The 23,723-nt window shown below is 27.8% G+C and overlaps 1 protein-coding gene across 6 annotated transcripts in view; it reads left to right on the forward strand.

Moving 5' to 3' along the window:
- Window positions 1–47: 47 nt before the first annotated feature.
- LOC107444724 (centrosomal protein of 192 kDa) overlaps window positions 48–23,723 on the forward strand; it is a 69,431-nt gene continuing 45,755 nt past the window's right edge. For 4 of the 6 annotated variants that reach the window (XM_043039712.2, XM_043039714.2, XM_071179497.1 and 1 more), the window contains exons 1-14: window positions 121–276; window positions 1,936–2,039; window positions 4,936–5,117; window positions 6,888–6,997; window positions 7,090–7,234; window positions 9,591–9,660; window positions 10,874–10,925; window positions 10,999–11,163; window positions 12,267–12,459; window positions 15,150–15,329; window positions 15,417–15,478; window positions 15,951–16,127; window positions 18,286–18,379; window positions 19,529–20,257. In XM_043039712.2, the coding sequence (XP_042895646.1) occupies window positions 1,948–2,039; window positions 4,936–5,117; window positions 6,888–6,997; window positions 7,090–7,234; window positions 9,591–9,660; window positions 10,874–10,925; window positions 10,999–11,163; window positions 12,267–12,459; window positions 15,150–15,329; window positions 15,417–15,478; window positions 15,951–16,127; window positions 18,286–18,379; window positions 19,529–20,257 (2,251 nt within the window). In that variant the 5' untranslated portion in view covers window positions 121–276; window positions 1,936–1,947. Of the gene's footprint in view, window positions 277–1,935; window positions 2,040–4,935; window positions 5,118–6,887; window positions 6,998–7,089; window positions 7,235–9,590; window positions 9,661–10,873; window positions 10,926–10,998; window positions 11,164–12,266; window positions 12,460–15,149; window positions 15,330–15,416; window positions 15,479–15,950; window positions 16,128–18,285; window positions 18,381–19,528; window positions 20,258–23,723 lie in introns of all 6 variants that reach the window. The other 2 variants (XM_043039715.2, XM_043039716.2) reach the window with 2 other exon arrangements.

Below are 23,723 nucleotides of genomic sequence, written 5' to 3' on the forward strand. Positions count from 1 at the left end.
TTCCAGGAGAATATATTTCACTAATCAAGTTCTCATTCTTGGTGATAGTAGGTGCATGATTTCCATATGGTGAGAATGGATCATTATTTGGATGTTTTGACCGTCTTCACTGTGAGGAGCATTGATCAGAAGTGAAAAGAATGATAAAGCGGAATATATAAAATCTTGACAAAACAAATTTTTTTCTTTGAATGTAATCAAATTAATCATTTTTTATTTGGAATTATAGTGAAAATGAATTGATGGTTTAATAGTTTTATAAGCAGTGCTACTAAGGTCAGTATCCGTAGCCATTGTTACGAACTATATTGCTAAATGTTATAAAAACTTAATTTAAAAACCGTTTTGTTTTGTTACTTAGTTTGTTTTGTTACTTAATTTAAAAACTGTTTTGTTACTTAGTTTCTTTTGTTACTTAATTTAAAAACTTAATTGTTAATAATGTTCTCGTAAATATTCACATATTTTTAATTAATGTCAAATTAAATATAATAACATAAATTTTATGAAGTTAAATTTCATAACTGAGAGTATAACAACATCATATATTACATTCGTTTACAAGTTTATTATTAATAATATACCAGACGTTAATCGCAAAATCTTGAAAAAAATAGTAAAACATTATTCTTTCAATTGTTTACAGGGGTCTGTCCATGCCGAATTTACTACCGTTTAGCGGTACTTTCACAAATTCAACTTTAGGAAAAACGGTAGCTTCGCAAAATACTTTTTCTTTAAATTTTATTTTGTATCCCTTAGGAAACGATAAATCCATATTTTTACCATATTTCTGTATTGATTTTTTAATATAATTTTTAATTTTTCACAAATTATGTCTANTAACAACATCATATATTACATTCGTTTACAAGTTTATTATTAATAATATACCAGACGTTAATCGCAAAATCTTGAAAAAACTAGTAAAACATTATTCTTTCAATTGTTTACAAATATCCACCTATATTTTAGCTTCTTTTTCTTGTAATAGATTGAAAGAAGTTATATGATACATAATATTTAAAGTAAAGTGGTACGAAAATTTTTTTGTAATTATGAAAATTTTTTAATGCTACAAAAAGATTGTATGAATTTAAATTCTTTTGTTTTAAAATTCAAGAAATAAAGCTATATTTAATTTATAGTAGGAGTGTAAATAAAACAGCACTAGAGTTTTACTATTTTTTAACTAGATATTAAAGAATGTATTTGTATCTTTATTTTGATAACACCCCATACAACATCATAGCATTAAGTTTAAAATTATTAGTAATTTGCTCAATTTTCACTAATTGGGAAAAAAAACTATTATATTTTCTTTAATCTGCCCATAATATTTATATAAGCAGAATATTTTCAAATGTTCTGCAACAGGATTTATTAATTTATACAAATGTTCTGCAAGCCTTTCACAGTGAAAAAAGGTCAACTTAACGCTAAAATATTATATTTTCATTTATTAAAATACAGGATCGTGCACAGATACACCACATTATTTTTTAAACCAAGACAAACATTCTTGATTTGTTACTTTTTCACTCACTTTTGAAGTACAAAATTTTGCTAATGACGATGATGATGAATTATTAATAAAATGCCTATGATATGAAGGTCCAAACATTAAAAGAATGTATGAGATTAGGGTTGGGGATTGTTCTGCAAAACTATCGTAGGCAGGTGGGCTGGGGGTCACGGGAAAACGCTGTCACTTATTCAAGATACAAATTGTTCTGCAGGACTTGGTTTGTTCTGCGACGTACGTCACAGTTTCAGGCACTTTCTGCTTCTGGATTAATCTGTATTATTTTTTTTCATAAAGAAAGTCTTATGTACTTAAGTTTTTTTTTTCTATATCTTTAAAAATTTATTACCTTATCTGTTTAAAAAAAAATATCTGTGCATTTAATTGTTTATTAATATTATGTGTTTTAGTTGATTCTAAACATGGAAGACCAGCATAAGGGTTTCCTTGATGATACTTCAATTTCAAAAACTCCACGGTCTCCACTGCTCTCATCTACTGCTACTAAGATCAAGTATGTTTTCATTTGTTCTGAGTTAAAGATATAAAATTCTTGACAATATTCTTCTAGATAAAAATTCTCTTCAAGCAAGTTTTTGAGAGTATTCTCTTAAATGTTATGTTACAATGAAGATATACCTTAAATATTTTGTTGAATTTATTTATTTTATATGATGCCTGGTCGCTGAGGGGTAACGCTTCACGCTCCCATGCCGCAGGTCCTGGGTTCGATCTTCGGGCCAGGCAAGGTTGACTCAGTCTTTCATCCCTTCAGTAGGTCGATAAATGAGTACCAAGCATGCTTGAAAACTAATCAATAGGGGTTCCGCTTTCGACTGACCTATTAACCGGAACATCTGCTCCTGCACCCCAGAACCCAAGGTCAAGAAAACTGTTATGGGCACAGTAGGCCTTGGCCCTCTATGCGCTGTTGCTCCACAGAGTTTAGTTTTTAGTTTAGTTATTTATTTTATGTAATTAAAGTATGTATTTTTTAAATACTTTACAAGGAATAAAAACAAAATACAGAAAGTTACATAAGCATCAAAAGAAAAACAGAAAATATGTGTGATCTTAATGTTGGTTGAAGTTCTTAATTGAGCAATGAAGTTCTGATATTAAGCTATGAAATTAATTCATGAAGTTCTTAAAGACTCTGAAACGTTTCATGCTATTGTCACTGATAATGCCACTGCCATAATAAAATCAAGAGAGTTAATTTGGGAGAAATTCTCACATGTATATCAATTTGTATCATCAACATGCAGCTGTGTATTTCACACAATAAGTGGATCAGAATTCATTGATCAGCAGTTTCTGTGCAGGACGCGTCAGTGGAGGAAGTTCTATGGGAACTAGATGACTATCCACCCCACTATTTTTCCACTACTTTTTAAAATAATATATTATACAGTCTGCTGAAAATATTATTCGTATAACATGGTGGAAAGGAAATTGCCTCAGTGACAAGTTGCCAAAATTGCATTGACTGTATCTAATAACAGAATGAAGTTTTAGTATTTATGGCTCAATACAATTGTCTAAAAGGAATAGACTACCTCCGAAATAAATTGAAAGTTGGTATTAAACTATTAAAGCTAGGCAGCATAGCACATAGTTTGTTAGCACATTTGAGTCTGATGCAGCTGGTTTTTCCTCTTTTGAGAATGAAGAATAGAAAAATAATTTCTTGTTTTGAATGTTTTTCATATTTTTGACAGAAAAATATTCAAAATTTTATAATATTAAGAAGAAAAAAATATTTTTTATACATGATTGTTATAAACCTGTTTAAAATTTTTTTAATTATTTTGTTACCTTAGAAATAAGTGCTCTATTCTCAGAATATACACAGTTTATGATAAATTGGTTTGTATCAATATATATTATTTTGTAGTTAGTACCTAAAAGCCCTGTGACAGAATTTTTTCGAGCTATCTGCGACAAAACTCTCTTACAATAATTTCTTTCTGCAAGATACTTTCAATAATAACAAACATATATCTTACTAATTTAGAATAACAAAAGTGCTGTGTTTACAAAAGGAAAAAAAAAAGAAAGAAAACTATGTATAATTTTTAATTGAACATATAATAATTTTTTATTCGAATATTATGGGTGATATTCTTGCATTTTGTTGGAGTATGGGATGCAGAAATTATTTCCTTCGTCGCATTTTGTAAATAATCGTCACAAAAAAAAGTTTGAAAATTGTGAAATTATTGTAGTAATTGTCGAAAAAAGATCGACAGCGAAATCACGCGAATCGGACTAGTGAATTGCGTGTTTCATGTGGAGATTAAGCTGTTGCAATAAATAATATTGTATTAAAAATGTCGAATTTAAAAGCTGTGGAGAACTTAATAGCAACAACTGCCAAAATTTCAATAGAATTATTGCTTTAAAAAGTAAATACTAAAATGCGAGCTTCAAATTTTCCATATTGTTTGAAATATATAGGAATATTTAAAAAGCATATGAAAATCAATATCAGTAATTGCCAAAAATAGAGTTGAAACATTACATTTGTTTAAGATACTATCGGTTGTAAATTGAGCACGTCAAAAAGTGATTATCTAAATGTTCAAATATTACAAATACATTTGTGCAGTAAAGGAAAGTAAATTTTTTTACTTTTCAAAAGAAAATTTTTTCTGCAAGAACTATGCAACTTTCTGCGGCAATGTCGCACCGATTCTGCCACGAGGCTTAAAAGTACCTAGTACTTAAAATGAATACATATGAAAATAGCAAATACATTTTGTATTAACTAATTTTTAAAGTATAAAGTTAACTGAAACTCAGAAAAAAAAGTTACTTATAAATCTTATTTAACTTGCTAGATGGCTGCACCACGCAAAACAATCTTGTATGCATTTTGAAATATCATTTTGGACTAAATAAATAGTAGTAGCACTTAGTAGAAAGTACCGACTTAGATCATGTATTGACTCAGATCATTTTGTAGTCTTATTTTGACTTTGATCATTTTGTATCAACTTGTATTTTAGTGAACTGAAATTAAAGATAAGCTTAAAAATTTAATAGACTTGTAGCTCTTGTAAAAGCAATCGAACCCCCACTTTTATTTAAGATCTATATAAAGATTAAAATATATCTGATACTTTAAGTATCAAGTTTTTGTTACTGATATTAAGTTGAATTGGTTTGTAACTGATACCGAAAAAATTGGTACTTACCCATCTCTGGTGTAGGATTTGAGACTTGAAATCACATTAATATTTATTCATTTTCATAGTAAACTTATATTATATTTTAGCATTTATAAAAGTGTTTTAAACAAGTAGAGAAAACAAATTTTTGATATGTACCTTAATGAATTGTTTTTTACAATAAATTATTTATAATTTTATCAATAATATTGATTTCTATACTCTATATTCCCGTAGTTGTCGAAACTTTGATGCGAAGAATAAAATCACAAATGCTATGAATTCATTTACTATGGCAGATGCAGCACTGAATGAGATTACTAATATTGCTCCGTTGAAATATAAATTTGACAAAATGGATTCTTTTACAACGGAAGCAAATTCCTCACTTGGAATTCTTCATATGGATAACTTTTCAGGTATTTTTGCATGCATTCTTATAAATTTTAATGTGTTAAAAATAGAGTTTTAGTAAAAATAGATTATAGAAAAAGTATTAAAATAGAATTATTATTCAAATGAATGAAAATAATCATTACTAATGCTTTAAAACAACAGTTACCAATTTTTTTCAGTGATAAATCCCTAAATGTTCTACCTTTGAGTAGCTGAAGCTTGACTTTATAAATAAATTTCTTAGCAGTTGTGTGCAAATAGGGAGTTAAAGTAACAATTATTTTGAAAATGTAAAAAAATGTTTTGTTATTGTTTCATCAATGCTAATCTTAAAGTTAAGTTTTATATAAATTATTTCGAAACTCTAATCATGATTTGACATTTAGTCTAATCCAAAATTTTTATTTATTTGACTAATGTGTAAGTTGGAAATAAATAAAATAAGCCAAATATTTTCTGTTTAAATGGAAAGAGAAAGAAGAAAAAAAAACTTTTATGAAAATTAAGAATGGTTTTCAGAGTGAGGATTTTTTCGTTGCTGCGTATTCTTTTATTTTAGGTTGAATTTAATTGGAAATAGTAGCAACAATTTTCTATAAATGCTTTTTTTTCATTGATTATTTATTTAATATTACTTTTATTTCTTCTTTAGACTTTAATAGGACTGGACTATAAATCGATGTATCGAGACATATCGATTTAACGCATATATAGGCAAGACGATACAGCGACTTTCATTCTAGGCGATGCATCAGAAATCTGATTTAAGCAGTCGAGTAAAGACAACGAGCACAAAACGATATAGCGATATAAGACATGCAAGGATATAAGAAAGCGATATAAGACTCTTCTCTTACGTTCCGATGTCGACTCGCGCTGTGGAAGACGATGTTCGTTTCGTTATGTTGAAATGGCCTTGATTGGTGAGNATTTAATATCTTTCTTAAGCAAAACATATATATCTTCAAATTTATAAATTGATTTAAATCAATCTGAGTATGAAGTTTTGATAGAAATTAATAGAAATTCAAAAATACTATATCGCGATACATCGCTATATCACGATGCAAAACTGATGATGCATCACGATATATAATTTCTAATATCGCCCATTCCTAGACTTTAACTTAAATAATTTCCTGAAAATATAAAAGAAATAATAGATTATTTAAATGAAGTCCTAACTATTGAAAACCCTGTGACCCTTCCGCAAAACTGAATCTGCATTCAGGGCACTTTTTGGCAACTGCTTAAACATGGTGTGTAGCGATTTTATAAAGTACTTAAAGGTGCTCATTTTTGGTTTACGTTTTTTAAAAGCCCTTAAAGGTGCTTTTTTCGTTCGGGGTTTGTAAAAAGTGCTTAATTTTCTACCTTCTAAAAAGAGATTTTTTCTTTGTCATGTTGATTGTCATAAATTACAAAAAAAAGTGCATGATTTTCACAATTTTCTCTGCAATATTTATCAGAAACTACTTGTTTTAATCGTGATTATGTAAAGTTTTCAAAAATATTTTTGAATTTTATAATTATAAAATAAGGAACTTTAATAATAGAAAGAAAAAAAATTATCACTATACAAATCCTGATTATGATTATTTTTTTAAATTTTTTTTTTTTTGGGGGGGGGGGCTGGGNTGGGGGGGGGGGGGAAAGTGATATTTTTTGAGTGCTTAAAAGGTGCATATTTTTGTGTTGAAAAATCTGGCTGTGCACCCTGTTAAATATGTATATCATAGTTAAGTAATATTGCAAATTTTCTCTTCTAATTATTTTACTCTCTTTCCCCTCAGATTTTACAGACACTTCACTCACAATGCCAGAAAATATTTTGAAATCTAAGAAAAAATTGAGGAAATCTAAATTGCTATCAAGACAAAATAATGTCCATTTAGGAGCAGAGGTATTGTTTAAAAAAAAAAAATTGCTTAAGATATGTATTCTTTTGACAAGAAATACATTATTTACTAACTTCTCTTATTTCCCCTTAAATAGTCAGTAATCTCAAATGCTGCCAAATCTGATGCAGTCCCAACATCAGAAGTTGACAGGGAAAGTTCATCTGATATTGAATATGATGGAACAAATATCCCAGAATTGAACTTTGACTGTGATATTAGTATTCCAACTGGTGAGACTGGTTAGTTTTTTCTTTTTAAGTTTTCAAAAGCATTGTAAGTATTTTATTTTGTTTCCTTTATCAAAATTTTCTATAAAAACAATTTGATCAACAAAATCCTCTTAATTGTTAAATAAATGTTTATGAAATAATATATTTCATAAAAAAAAATAATAATTTGTCTAAAATGTTACGGATGCGAAAGTTTTTCAAAATTTGTTTGATGTTAGAAATATTTTATATTTATGCTATAATCAGAATATTTTATCTTTTAATAGTCAGCTATCAACAAACCCAGTTTGTATTCTCATAGATATTATGGAATTCTAATATTTATATTCAAAGAAACATAATTATAAAGAATTAACACTAACTTCTATTATTAATTTTAACAAAAATTAAATTTTTTACTTAATTGTGTTTTCTTTTAATGTATTGCTTTACGATTGAGTATTGATTCAAAAACCGTGAAATGCCTCAATGCAGCTTTTTTTATTAAATTTTTTGTTCAATCTGTTCATAATTGCTGCAGTTCAATTCATTTCTAATCAGTATTTATTTTCAGTCAATAAACATTTATTAAAAGAAAATCAAAAATAGTAAATCATCATTAAAATTTTTTTTTTTTCACTTTGAATTAATTACTAACTGTAGTATGTAGTTTGAATTACCTTGCTTTTTAGATTGAGATGTATAATTTTTATTTAATATATTTTTGATATTTTTTTTCATTATTTTGTATTAATATAGGTCAAAATGAGTGAAAAATATTTAGCATTTTAGTAATTTATGGTTATGAAATACAGCATAATACACTAGTGTCTTTTTCTGTGTTAAAGGTAAAATCTTCTAAACACAGCAAACTTCCAAACAACAATCAATCAATTTTTCACTTATTTGCAATTATTTAGATCTAAGAGAAACAGTTATTCATCATTGAACTTTGTTTAATTTGCACAATCAATTATTGATTAATTTTTGAATATGAATGGAAAAAAAATTATTAAAATAAGTTTTTGAATTTTATATTTAGGTGCAAATATAATTCCTACCACTATTAGACTTATTCCTAGTCACTATTAAACTGTTTTTATAATTAAAAAATATTTCTACCTGTTATTGGAGCCTCAAAAAAAACTATACAACACTGGTGTCCCATTTACGCCAAAACGTTAGAGATAGACTTATAAATGTATAATTAGAATGTAAGATCTATTTAAACGGATATAATGAAGCACCTTTATTTTTCTTCAAATTAGTGACACGGGAGAGGTCACACTGTTAACCATTTAACTAATAATATTTTATGAATTGAAACAATTCTTTCTTGTTTTTATATAAAGCTATCCTTGTGTATTTATCATGTGAAGATTCTGTATGTCAGAAATAGGATGCAAATGTTTAATTTGTGAAAAGTATGATTTTCATTAATAAAAGTATAAGATTAAAAGATTTCAAATTTAACTAATGGTTACAAAATTAAATGAATAGCAAATAAAAGAAAAAAACAGTTATAAATTAGATTTATCATTGGAGGTAGTGGAATTAATAATTCTAAATTTGTGTGCTACTGAATTGAAGATAAATGACATTCATTTTGCTTCATATGAAAAAGAAAAATACTTAATTCATCTTATAAACTATTTTTAGGGATCATCTACTGATATTTTATCACTATTTTTTTTTAATTAATATCAGCTCTCTCTTTAAGTTTATAGTGCTATAGAATAAATTAAAATCAGTGATTCGGTATAAGTTTTTTGAAAAAATTTAGAATTAAGTCTGGTGAGTAACTCTTAAAACAATACCAAAATTTCATAGACAATTTACAGTAGTCCCCCTCAGACTTCAAACCAGCCATGGCATAGGTCACCAGATTGCGTCTGCCAGGGTACTGGCAGATGCAAAAATAGCTGTATTTTTCTGTTTAACTAATATTTATATTTTAAATTTTTATTGTTATTCCTGTTTTTTCCTCCCTGTTTGTGTAGCATGTTTATTTTCTCCCTTCTAACCAATAATGAGCACCTCAAGTACTGCTGTTAAAAATAAAAATTTAAAAAAAATGGATATGTGGTGATCAGTTGTTAAAATCTGGTTCTATTTGGAAGATAAAAATAACTGAATTATTGAATAAGTCTATGTCATCATTGAGTGTTAACGGGAAGTTTCTTCATCTTTGAAGCTTCCAAACAAAATATACCGGGTCTAACTGAGCTTTCATATTTCATAATGTTTCTGACAAGAAAAAGAATTATTTTTTTTAATTATATAAACTGCATAAAAAAATTAAAACTATCTGTGTGTTAATCTTTTGAAATGAAACCTTTGTATTCTGGAAATGTATACTAATAGAATTGTGCATATATTTTACTAGGAAATAATCAAGCAAATGATTTTAATGTAAATGATGAATGTAGTGAGAAAATCAGTGAATTTCTTCAGAGGTATTATCTCCTTTACTTATGTTTTATCAAATACATATATTAAAAAGCATTTTGTTCTTCTTATATGTATAATATGTGAGTGTGTGTGAAGTTTGATTAAACTATGATGCGTATATAAGCTTAAAACTGTTAGTTTGAAGGCTAAATCATACTTATGAAATTTTTATGCTAAAAATTAGAATTTTTGTTTTTTAACCATACTTAAATATCATAAAACAGTTAAAAAATAAATTTTTTGTTGTTTTTAAAGTACATTATTAGCTTAGAACATTAAAATAAGAAATCCCGGCATGTCTCTCAGTTGAAGAAAAATGCTTACAATTCTAACTATTATTTGATCAAATATCACGATTTGATATTTGATCAAATAATTTAAGATAGCAATAAATAAGATCGAAATAATTGTTCATTTTTGTAATTTGATTTACTTCCCCCCTGACATTAATTTATTTTCCTTATTATTATTCATTTCAGTGAGAAAAAGGCTATCTGAATTTTATATGTAAAGATAGATACGTAGTATTTAAATTACAGTTCAACTGTAGCACAATTTTTTAAAAGCTCTTATCATACAGTCATTATTTTAATTACTAATTATCTGTTTGAATTAAGATTCTCAAACTTTCTGTTTATTATGAAACATAGAATGTATATGTCTCATAATGTAAGACTATGAAACAGGAGTTAAGGAAATGTGTAGACTATAAACATATTGTGAACTGAACTTAAAATTCAATCAAGTATTTAATAAGTTATTGATAAAATAAGTGAAAATATAAATTAAAAGAAATTACCTGGCACCCATGAGTGCATTATGAATTCCCTTTAAGTGATGAATGAGTTACTTTGCGTGATTTTTCAAATTGTTGCTTGAAGCTCTATATAGCTGCTAGTATTTATTTTTCGTAATCTATAAATAAATGTATTAACTATATAATTTAGAAGTCTAATGCGATTTCAGTAAGATTTTCGCTTTAAATATATTAAGTTTTCCAGTGATAAAAGTAAGTTTTTCTTATGAAAATAGAAGTTAATATAATAGGGGCCAATTTATTGATGTACATACAATCCACGTTATTTTTATAATTGTGAAGAAGAAAAAAAAATTTCATGTAAAAATATGTCAGTTTTCAGTTGTGAAACTTCAGTTAAGATTTAAAACGGGCATCTCATTTAAATCTATGAATATATATGTTGATATTTTTTTGTGTAGCTTGAATATTGAAAACAAAAGCTCTATTGAAGCCCGGGAGTCAATTTTTAATGTAAGTTTTCCTCCCTTTACAAATGTTTTTCTGCACCTGGCCTTTTGTAAACTATTTTTTTCTTTTATTGTAGACTCTTGAACCTGCATATGAAAGTCTTTTTAAGGAATCTGAGGATAAAGAGCTTGCTGATGATTATATTGATTTTAAATCTCCAGTTGTAGATTCAATTCTTCTGAGAGACCAGCTTGAAGAAGAGACTTTTCTTCAAAATCTTAAAAAATTGAGCTCCTCCCAGGTAACCACTTCAGACCCAGTCTGTTTTTTTTTTTTTTTAAATCATTATTTATTGTTTTACTTTCCAAAAAATTTGGCTCTTGGCATTTCCAGCAAAATTAAATTCCTAGTGCACTTTAGCATCCAAATATAGTCTCGGTGCTGCCATCTAGTGTGGCAGAAACTAGATGTCCGAATTAACATGACCAACGGTATCTCACCCATTGTGGTGGTCCTGAAAGAGTGGATACCACCTCTGGAGAACGCACTAGGTCTGCTCATCGGCAAGACCGATTGTGCAGCTCATTAGAAATAAAATTTTCAAAAAAAAACTTTCCAAAAAATGGGAATCTTAAATTTATATTTCACATTGAAAGCAAAACTTATCAAATATAGTACAGTACTACCTTGAAAATCCGAACTTCTGAAATCCGGAAATCTCTAAAATCTGGACTCGTGTCCAGTCCGTCAAAAAAAAAAAATTCCGAAGCAAAATTTAAATGTAACAGCACAAAAACCACAACTCTACTCCAACTATGAAGCAGTAGATGAAGAGGTAGGGGTGGGGAGTGAATGAAAGCTCTTAACCTTGAAGCTTAGGAGGTGTGGACAAGTTCTTTCATCCCCCAATAGGAAAAGGATTAGTATCAGCTGGTGCAGTCTAGTCTAGAAGCATCTGTTTCAGTTATAAGTTGAAATTCAGCTCTTGTTTTAAGCCTATTTTTTTAGTTTTAATTACTAGTATTATGTTATCTGAACGATCGATTACGGGGGGATGACGAAAGTATGATTTTTAATGTCTCTTATTTATTAAAGTATATATAACTATAAAGTTTTTATTGTTTAGTGCTATTATTTTAAACCATTTTTGTTCCAGTTTGAAATTCAATAATGAACCCAAAGTTTTTCATGTACAAACATGTCTATTATTTGTTAAATAATTAAATTTGAATATCTCAAAACTTATTCCACGGAATGAGTGAAAATAATTACTACGTATTGTCTCTTCGATGTAAGTATAAATAATTATTTCCTTTATCATGGAATGATAGTAAAGTTAAGTATTGTGAAATTTATATATCCTTAGTAACCATTCTATTTTTTAAAGAAAATTATTTATTATAGATTATGCCTGCATTTTGTCCTGATGAAATATCTGCACGTTCTTCGTCTTTAGGGTCTCCAACTGATAAACTAACTAGTTTTAGTTCAAGTGTAAATATTGATTCATGTTTCGATGATCCAAAAACAGGTGGTCTATTGGATAATAAAAGTTATGATACATCATGCTATGGCAGTGCTGGCACTGAACTAAGTGGTAAAACCTTGCTTTTTTTATTCAAAATATCTTTACTTTTTTAAGAAAAAAATCTTATTAAAAAAATTTCTTCTTTCATTGATTTATTACCAATGGGCCGAAATTATGATTGTCAATTAAACCAATTACTTTAACTGAAATTGTATTTGTAAAGACCTTTTAACTTTTAGTGTTTGTAGCAGGGTTGGGGTTTTGGACAGGACATGTGGATTTTACTGTCTTAAACTGGGTAAAACTGTCCTAAACTGTCTTAAAGTGTCCAAAACTTTGAACTTTGGTAAAAGGTAAAAATTCTACAGGTGTAACCATTGCACACATAATTGCATGTATCAATAAATATTTGATATTTTTTATACAATTTACTATAACTTATTAAAAGAAAATAATATAATATAATAGGAAAAGATTTATAATTTTTGAAGCTCCACAATTCATTGAACAGCAAAAGTGAATACCTAATCCTTTAAATGTAAATATGCTTCTAATGCTGATAAATAATATATTTGCATAAGGATAAATATGGCAATATTAAAAAATAATAATTTTTCTTAAAAAAAAAAATACTAAATTTGTTCAAAAATTAACCTTTTATTTTTCACAATATTTTTTTAAAGAAAAATTTATAATTTCTGCATCAAAGGATGATAAAAAAGACATCTGTTTATAAAAAAAATTGTTTTTAAATATAAATATATTAGTTTAAATTGAAAATACAAAATAACTGACAAATGTATTAACGGTTTTGAAGGCCATAACATCAGTTTCAGTTACTGACACTGGTGATGTATCTCCACTGTGCTAAAAGAATTGAACATGAATGAAATAAAAGTATTCTTGAACAGTACTATAGATAAATAAACCTGTTTATGATGAACCAACCACTTAGTCCCTAATATTTTAACCTGTATGGTAAGGCCAAACTTCAGTTATGTACTATTGAATGAAAGGACCAATTGAACTTGATTACTGATTAATCTTCTTTTGTTTAAATTGAAGAGTCAAACAATATTAATAAAACATTATACTTTTAAAAACAAATATTCTCTAGTATATTTAATTATCAATATGTTATTAATTCTATGTTTATTTTACCTCTTAAATATTGTTCAGATAAAATTGTGACATAATTTGAGTAAAAGGGTTTTGGACAGTTTTGGACAAAGGGGTTTTGGACTGGACGGTTTAAACCAGGGTTTAAACCGTGGATTAATCCATTCTGTCCTAAACCTTGCCAACCCTGGTTTGTAGTAATGTTTAAATCTGTAAGGCAAAATGAGAACCACACAACTGTTGATTTCAACTCCTTTGTTATTTATATTAGCCTTCATAATTTAATATTTTTTTTAAAAAATCATTAATATTGAGCATTAAAGCAAATTTAGAAAAGGTTATTTGCTTTGCCTCAAGAATTTAAATTTAAAATCTTTTTAACTCTTATTCTGATTTAAATTTTAATATTGGGAATAACATTGCTCGCATTGATCATATATTAAGCTATCCTTATATCAAAGCCAACTAGCAAACACTGCAATACTATATAGCTTTCTCTCAAACTTTCTCCTCATTTGGATATGACTCAGGAAGGATGTTTTTTTCACCAGGAGTGATTGAATTCCGGGTGTTCAACTGAGTTTTGGATTTCTCGTATTATCCCTCCAGGTCTAGGAGCAAGGTGTGTGATTTTTATCGCAGAATTTCGTGTATCTCAAGACCATTGATTCCTGGTCTTCCACGAATCAAAGCTTACTGTCCGGTGAAATTTTCCCGCAATTTAAATTTTGAAACCTTCTCTTTGCATTAATGACAAGTTTTCATACACATGACTTTTCCGCAATTTTTATTTTTTGATTTGTCTTATTTTGTTTCTCTTATTGTGTTTAATCTTTGAAACTATCAAGTGCCGATTTTTGTTTTGACTTGATTTAAAAGTTAATCATTGTGAATCATATTCACACGATTTAAAAATAGTACATCAGGATTCGTATTCACATGATTAAAATATGCAATATCCTAATTTGTATTTACAAATTTTTTAAATCAATATTGAACTTGATCACTAGCGATTCTTGTTCATGTGAGTTTAAAATCCAATGTCGCTATTGGTGTTTACAGGATGTAGAAATCGTGCATTGCGATTCGTATTTACGCGATTAAAAAATCCAGTATTACGATTTGTATTTTCGTGTTCCTAAATCCAATTTTGTGATTGATATTCACGCGATTTTAAAACTCAGTGTCGTTATTCATATTTACGTGATTTTAAAATCCAATAAGGTGATCTACGTGATTTTGAAATCCAATAGCACAATTCATATAAGAACTGAACTATGTTTTTTGTGAAGTTAAGTCGTTATTGGTGGGGAATTTAATTTATAAATCTTAGTTTAAAACATGTTAAATAGGAATAGTATATAAATTGATAACTAGTAATAGAGTTTTTGCACAAAGTTTTCAGGGTTTTCACTTTGTGACATAATCACCTCTGATTTGACTTTTTGCCATAAACCCCAAAGAGCAATTTAACAATTTGGGTAGCCCTGTTTTAAGGAAAACTAGTTTTTTTTTAAACCATTGAAAAGATATTTGTGTTAATCAGATAAAAAAAAATCTGTTTAACACAAATTAAACATAAAATTTTTACTAAACTTTTATTCAAATCTTTTATATATTTTGGAACTGTTACTTTTTAGTATCTGTTTCTGCCACATCTCCATATGGTTCATTTGTATCAGAAAAGGATTTACCTTGTAATGAACTTGGAATAGGACTGGATACAGATAACAAATTAGGAGCTAGTAACTTTTTCAGTACTTCTAATCTCTTTTCCAGCACCCAATTCGGTATTTCCGATTCAGAATTCATGAAACCTGGTAAGGTTTAAAATTTTTAATTTTCTTATATTTATGCATGCTTAGGCATAATTCAGTTGGGAAAGTAATGCTTTTGTATTTTTTTAGATGAAGTAAACGATTTGCTGAGGGAAGATGAGGAAGCATTAAGGAAAGAACAAATGTTTGAAGTACGTACTTTAAATTAAATATGATTATTTAATGTTAAATACAAACATGTAAATTCTACCATCATGCAGTGTTTAAACAATAATATTGTTAGTTGATAGATTTGCTATTGCATTGTAAGGAATAGTTATATATTTTTTTTACTTTATCTTTTAATTAATTTGTATTGTGCGCTTTTTTTTTCTTGCAATAACCTGTCTGATTAGGAAAAAAGTTTGGCACTTTTTTTATTTTGCTGGTACGATTGAATTCAGATATTTTATTTATTCTTTGTAATAAAAAAAAATGGACGTCACTTATAAAAGCAGTTTAATTTTACTTACACCTGGTGATTTTACATTGGGGACACCTACTCTAATGAAATAAATAGTACCTAAAATTCAATTGATGAAGTTTATTTCCTGCATATTATTCTTAAATCATTGAGTTTCGTTGCACAGAACTTACTATACTGTTAAATTTTTTGGTATTTAGATATCTTCAGTATCCAAATCAAGTGAAAGTTCAGATCAACAGCCAGAGGATTCTTCTACCATATCTTGGAATTTAGAATTGCAGAACAGTCACGGTCATCAAGTTTCCATTGGTGCTCTTTTTGGTCCATGCTCTGAGAATGTTGGAACCTTATCAGATGATTCTCATAGAGAAAGAGTCAGTACCTCTGATTTTAAAATACAATATTCTATTTAATAATGTTTTATTTTATTTGTATTATTTCTGACTTGCATTTAAAGATATTAAAAAAAAAAAAAAAAAGTTTTGTGTAGAAACACTTAAAACATAGGACATGTCTTAAACAAAAGTTAAGTGTTCTTTTCCTAACTTTGATTTTTTACTTTTACGATAGAAATAAACTTATACATAATTATTCATTCAAATTATGCTGTATATAATTTATTTAAAATTCAATGTTTTGAAAATATCGATGATTTAAATTTATGAAGACATTAGCATCTTTAATGATTTTACTCAAGAAATTTTCCGGTTTTTTGAGTTGGGCTCACAATCACCCCTGCTTTTACCTATAACATAGCTGCCAACTTTACTGGATTTTGCCAGTTTCTCCTGGTCTACTGATTTAATAAAAATTCTCCTGGTTTTTGTAAATTTTCGAGAATTCCCTAAAATTGAGTAAGTTTCCTTAAAAAATACCTGTTGAAATCGAATTTTTGTGCAGATTATTGCTTGCTTGAATATGTAAATAAGTGTCACTGTCAAAGAAGCCTCATATCACTGTCAAAGAAGCCTCATGTAAAATTCAGTTAACTATCTTTGATGAATTAAATGCGTATTCAAAATTATGAATAAACATACTACATAACATTTCATGTGAAATCATAACTGGAAAATATTGCATTATACTGGATCCTAAAATTCTCTATGCGTAAAATATTTAGTATATTTTGCAACAATTATCATGAAATTTATATTTTGTAGCATCGATTGGATTATTTCCTATCCATGTTGGCAGCTATGCTATAACAATCTCATATAACTACTCAGTATACTTTCTCCATACATTTATTAATAACAGGCTTTTGTATCCTGTTTGAAAGCAATTTATTCTTATTTATCATTGACGAACCACCTGAAACTATTTTGAAATTGTGTCTTAAAGATATGAATGGAGAAAGAAATTTTAAATCTTATCTTTCTGTTTCATATTATTTGATACTTTAGGGTTATATTTAACTGAAATATATATTTTCTGAAATTAGGATTATTTTAAATTGTGATATGTTGCATTATAGCTGTTAAAGAATTAACATATCCAAACGATCCTCAACATAATAAACACAGGCTCAAAAAATTTCATGACATTGAAAATCCTACATTGCAGTTCTATGAACCACAATTCTGTATAAAAAGCAATATTTTACTGGTATAAACAATGTAAATTGCATTTTTAGAAAAGTTTCTTTAACTGAGCAAAAACTATAGATGCTCACAGGCTACGAGGAAAAATTCTTTTTTAGACAGTACTATCTCTAAAGTTTACCAGATTAATAAATTTTTTCTTTAGTCCTGTTCTTGATCATTTAAATATTTTTCTATAAATAAGAAATAAATTGTATATTTTTGTATTTTAAAGTTTGTAATTGATTAATATTTTAAAGCATTAATATTAACCTGCTCCATACACAGATTGTCATGAATAGTAGGCAAGCTTGAGGAGATGTGAGATAATTTATGTAACAGAAAACTATATGTAATGCAAAGCATCACATTTTAAGATTTACATTATAAAAAATCTTCTATTGTATATTTTTTTAATAATTTAATCAGAAAAAAAAATTTTAAGGTATATTTAAGGATCTTTAGCATGCATATATTTCCTTAAAAAAAACTAGCAGGAAAGTATTAAATATAAATTTTCTTACCAAACTATTATTGGTTTCAAATTTTTAGAACCATCCATTTTTTATATGTAGTTAAAAAGTCTAAAGTTCTTCGCTTTAACTTCTGGAATAGGTTTCACCTTTAATGGACATTTTTCATCGAAAAAACATTTCAAAAAAGATCTCTGCCTGGTCTGCTTTAGAAAATATTTTTTGGCTCTTAATCCTTTAGAATAAACTCCAATGTTTTTAAGAATTCGGTGAACTTCTGCTCTCTTGTGGCTGCACTCTTGCCACAAACTTTCATAAAAGTTCTTTTTCCTTTTCTCAAAAATTTAAAAAAATCTAATACTTTCTTTAATAGTTATCTCCCAATTATTTAGTAACAGTTTAAGCTTTTTATTTGTTTGATATTCCTCGCTTTTCAGAACACAATCATTTTTGAAATTGTTTTTTTCTTACTATTCTAGCCATATTTTGGTACAACTGTATCAACACCTACAAAATGCTATCCTGATATTTCCAAGAACTCTAATTTTGGAGAACTTTCTGCTGAAATCTCTGGTAAATTATTTTTTATTTTTTTTAATATTGAAATAGATCTTCAAATTAATCAGAAAATAATTATATAATGATAAATCGGAAGATAGCATTCTTACAGTCTTTAATAGTGCCGGAATGTAATTTGTTATTAAATTTGATGTAACCTATTTGATGTACCTATTGTAATTTTTTATTAAATTTGTGTTTGGCTCCAAATAACTATCAATTAGAAATTTTTCTTATATTATAAAAAATTTATTTATTTTTTTAAAAAAAGTTTCAAGTGTAGATAGCTTATTGTTATAGTATACAATGACACATCATAAAAAAAGTAATTTAGGTAAGGGAAATATTTTTAATTTATGAATTGATTTTCAATTCGAAATTCTATTTCTGTTCATTATCGCAAACATCCCAATTGCCGTGACGTTGTAGTGATATGATGCTAAACATATCCTCATGTCACAAATTGTATAGTGGGATTTTAAATATACTATGTGCTATGGATCAGATATTTGGTTTTGAGAATATGCAGTACTTCACCTAATTATTTAAGCTTAAATTTAAAGTTTCTATTTTTCCATTTTAAAATTAATTTTTTTTCCATCATAAATTTAACCTTAAATATAATGTTTAGAAGAAACTATGTTTTGATGTCTATTATTTTTTTTTATAGTATTGAATTTTTATGCTTGGAAGGAAAAAACAGGGAAAATGGAAGGGCTGCAAATACTTTTACTCACTACCATTAATTTTTGCTCGGTACAGAGTTTTTTTTTCTTTCAAGTTCATGTGTATTATTAAGTATATACCTTTATGAATCATACTAAGAAAAATACCTTAATTAAAACTGCACTAATTTTAATTTTATTCATGTTGTATGTATTATTGTTTTTCTGATTATTGATAGCTAATGTGAAAAGTTGGCTTCTTTGCTTCATTTACCCTTTGGGATTTGGCTTAATTTACCCTTTCGCTCTTTTCTCTTTATTTTGCGTCTTGGTATTTAAGAAATTTTTTCCCTTTTTACTGATTACATTATTCCTGATCCAATATGTTGTTATTCTATATTTAATATTGCACTTCAAAGGCACCTTTTGTTCTTTAGACAAAATATAAAAATAAATGCTAATTTTAAATTATTTATGTAAAATAGTAATTTTATTTCAGGGTCTACAATGTCTGCAATGAAAAGCATTCTATCATCTGAAAGCATTCCTTCTGAATCAAGTCAGTTTTGTCGAGATATTGGTCTGTCTGATATTTTGGAGGGAGATTCCACTTTTCGGCCATCAAGATTGGCCTCTAAAATATTCGAGAATTACCGTCCTGTGCACAACTCTACCTCCAATGTCACATCCCATTCTGAAAAGGGATCTCAAGAAGAAAATGGCTATGAAATACTGAATTCTGTTTCATTAACTTCGGCTACTCCTTCCCCTAATGATACTCTGACTGTAGTAGAGCAGGACAACACCACAATTCAGAACTCTCCAATAAGTAGAAATCAATCTCTCGTATCTCCTTCTGTAAATAGCACTTTAACTGAATTACGACAACCTAATGACAACCCCCTGTTAAATATCTCCAATTCAGATGCAGTAAGTGATGCTGGCATAAAAATGGATGTTAAGTCATCTTGTCCAAATTGCCAGTTTTCCTTTCAGAATACTACTTCTTCTACAAGACCATCTTCTTCATGCTCTAACTGTCCTAGTATTCAGTTTCCTAATCATCCCGTCTCTGTTCAAACCCAAAACTTTTTAAATGGTCCCAGCAATTGCTTTCATAATGGCATGTTATATAATGCAACGTATGGAGCTGTGCAACCACCAATGATGTCTTTCATATCACCTCTTCAAGCTGGACTCAGTAGATACAATCCTTATCATTTACAAGGTATCATTTTGTATTACTAAGTTATTTTACTGCATTCAGGCGTGTGGTTTTTCCAAAATTCCACGAACATAGATTTGAGGATTTCTGCAAATCAATTTTTTTTCTATTCGGAAAAGATTTTCTCAGTGTTTCGCTTATCTAAAATTTAAATTGTGTTATACAAAATCTTGTTAACGAAACATTTATTCTTTTTAAGTTCTCATTCACACGTGATTATTGGCAATTAGCATATTTTTGTTTAAATCCCATCCCCTATATTAAACTAAGTAATTCTCCTTATTAACAATATTTATTTAATTCAATACAATAATTATTAATGTGAATTAATTCGATACACTATTTGATTATATAAACCTACTATATTAAGTTTTGCTCAAACCTATGTAAAAAGTATAACTTAAACGATGCTTATCTAATTCAGGTTACTAAATAAATAGTATCTAAAAGTATTTTTCCCATTAAAAGAACTCGTAAAGAATTTAATATTATCATTTCTAATCTTGTTAAAGCTTAAATCAACCAGAAAAACTTTTTTATGTCTGAACTTCAACTTCGATAACGGTGTCGTAATATTTTTGTTTACTTTTCCCTGCGTGAGATTGACCTCCTTAAACAAAGCTCAGCTCGTGCATGACATATCTTGTGACGTTATAGTGATACTGGATGGCAGGTCATTCAGTCTTCAGCCAATCATAGATGGACACTTGTCTAGAGCTTCTAGAATGTTGTTTGAGTATTTAAGCAGGAGTTTCGAAGCTAGTCTTTCTCTTCACTAAATTACTTTGATTATTCTACTGACGTTCACAAGTTTGAGAACTGCCCAACAGTCATCTTGTTAACAAATAATTATTCATATACTGCCAGTATTCCAAAATGATTTTAATCAACTGTTTTTGATTTTAATATTTTTAGATTAATAAATTAGAATCTATTTAAAAGCTTAGTCATCATTTTAAAAATACTGCAATTCAGTTTTACTTAAATCCACTCTATTTTCCGTCTAAAGGGAAACAGAGATGACAGTTTTTTTTTTTTTTAAAACAAAATTGTTATAGAAAAGCAAAACTTCAAAAATGCTAGATTGGGGGAAAAAAACTCTTTAATAACTTCAGATAATAACGTCATGAACAGGCAATCACAAAAGTATACCATTGATAATATAAAAGTAATTCCGAAATGGAAAACGTTTAAAAGATTGTTTGCAAGATAATTGGTGTTTCTTCCTCTCTTTTTTAAAAAAAAAAAAATTATAGTTTAATAAGTAGCAATTTTGTTGCAAATTCCAATTTGTAACAGAAGAATTATTTAACCAATGTGATATATTTGAATAAATTTCTGACATGGAAATTTCGAATCTGGCATTTCAGTAATTACTTTTCAGCATGCTTGATGCCATCGGAGATGTGTGTTTCGATCATTTTTTTCTTTTGTATTTTATTTTGTATGTATACAATTTATTTCTCATGGTTTTTAAAATTCTGATATTATAACTGCATGCAAAATTTGAAACACTAATTTGAGTAAACACTTTTCATTGCTCTCCAGGGATGAGATTCTTTCGCAGATTTCCGCTTTTTTTCAGATTTTTCCATTTTTCCCACTAATTTCCGCTAAAAAAAATTTTTGTACAAGTTAAAATATTTTATGAGGAATTTAATTTTCCGCGGAGCGAAATTATTGAAGTCCTCACTCCTCCCTCTGAAGTTTCTATAAAAATCATTTTCTTGGGATAAAACTGGTTGACCTTCATACAGGGATGAGATTTTTTTCGCTTTTGTCTCTCGAATTTCAGCCTTTTTATCAAAAACTCAGATTCTCTAAAAGTNTTTTTTTTTTTTTTAAAATAAATATTCCGTTTTTTAGTGAAAATTCAGTCATTGAAGTAAAATAATTATACAGGATTCCCACGGTCCTTAAAAGTCCTTAAAAACTGCTTAATTTTTATTTAGGAAAATAAGGGCCCTTAATAGTACTTAAATATGGTATAAGGTTTTTAAAAGTCCTTAATTTTTCAACATTACTATACCCTGTAACAAAATTGCAGTGACAAGGCGACATTGGTCCAGAACTTTACAAACTTAATTTACGCCAAGAGTATCATAAAACTGTGTCGTGTTTGATTGTATTTTTGGTAGTTATTGATATTGCTTTTATTCGGGTTTTAAAATGTTCAGATATATTTTAGACACAATGTATATTTTATTCTGAAATATTTTGACATAATGATTAAATTTTTTTTTTATAAATTTTTTGGCAGTGATTGCTATAGATTTCCACGAAGTTTAAAATCCGGTGTTTTAAATGCGATCTTATTTATTATAACAACCGAAAAACTTATTCGAACTTCTCTTTTTTAAAGAGTCCTATTAGCGTGATTTCGTCGTCGACCTTTATTTCGGGTTTTACTGCCACAGGTTTTAAGATTTTTAATTAATAATCGTTTCATTCATTTACGAATTTAAATTATGTAATGAATTTACAAAATTCGAGAGAGGAAATAATTAACGTGTGTTATAATAATTAGTCCTACAAAATGCTAGAATATCGCCTATAATATTAGAATTAAAAAAATACTACATTTATAATTAAAAAAACTTTTAAAAATTTTTACTCTGTACTTTCTTCTGTAAACACAATTTTTCTGTTACTTTAAATTATTAATTGTTATAATTAAAAGTATCTTGCAGAAAAATACTAATGGTGGGGAAATTTGTCACAGAAAGCCTGAAAAATTTCTGCCACATGGTCACTATAGTTGATAGAAACAATTTTTCAAGTCGATTTTTCATAACAAAAAGTTGTTCTTTTATTAACTAGGATTAATCCGTGCATCAAAAGTTGGGCATTTTAGAGAGACAATAAAGGATATGTGTGAGGGGGCTATAGGCAAAGGCCATAGAAATGTGTTGATACCTTCAAAAAATCGTTTTAAACCCTTTTATTTATGTTTCACTGAGAACTAATAAACATTGGTTTGAAAATTATAAATCTTGTCAAATAATCAAAATCACCAAATAATTGTAAATCTTCTTATTCTATAAAAATTTTCATTCAAATATTTAGTGCAATGACCTAAAAAATTTTCTTTTAAGCTTAATGAAAAAAAAGTGGAATGGTTTAAAGTGCTTAGATATTAGTATGGTCTGTTTTTACTTGAAATAGGACCTAATTTAAGTTAAGTTAATATAGTTAGAAAACTACTCTCATGCATAACTCTAATTCTTAGTATCAATTCATTTAATATATATACCATTCAATATATTCATTTAATATAAATAGGAAATTTTATTAATAGCATTCATTAAAAACATTTTATTAAAAACTTGTAATAATTTTTTCCCAAATTTCTTTATTTACTCTATTTCTTAAAAATACGGAAAAAAATTTTAAATCCTAATTTTACAATTCAATTTCAATTAAATCATTAAAAATGGAATATATATTCGTTTTATGGATGGCGTTAACC

The sequence above is a fragment of the Parasteatoda tepidariorum genome, chromosome 4, assembly GCF_043381705.1.
Source record: "Parasteatoda tepidariorum isolate YZ-2023 chromosome 4, CAS_Ptep_4.0, whole genome shotgun sequence".
Taxonomy (NCBI): Eukaryota; Metazoa; Arthropoda; class Arachnida; order Araneae; family Theridiidae; genus Parasteatoda; species Parasteatoda tepidariorum.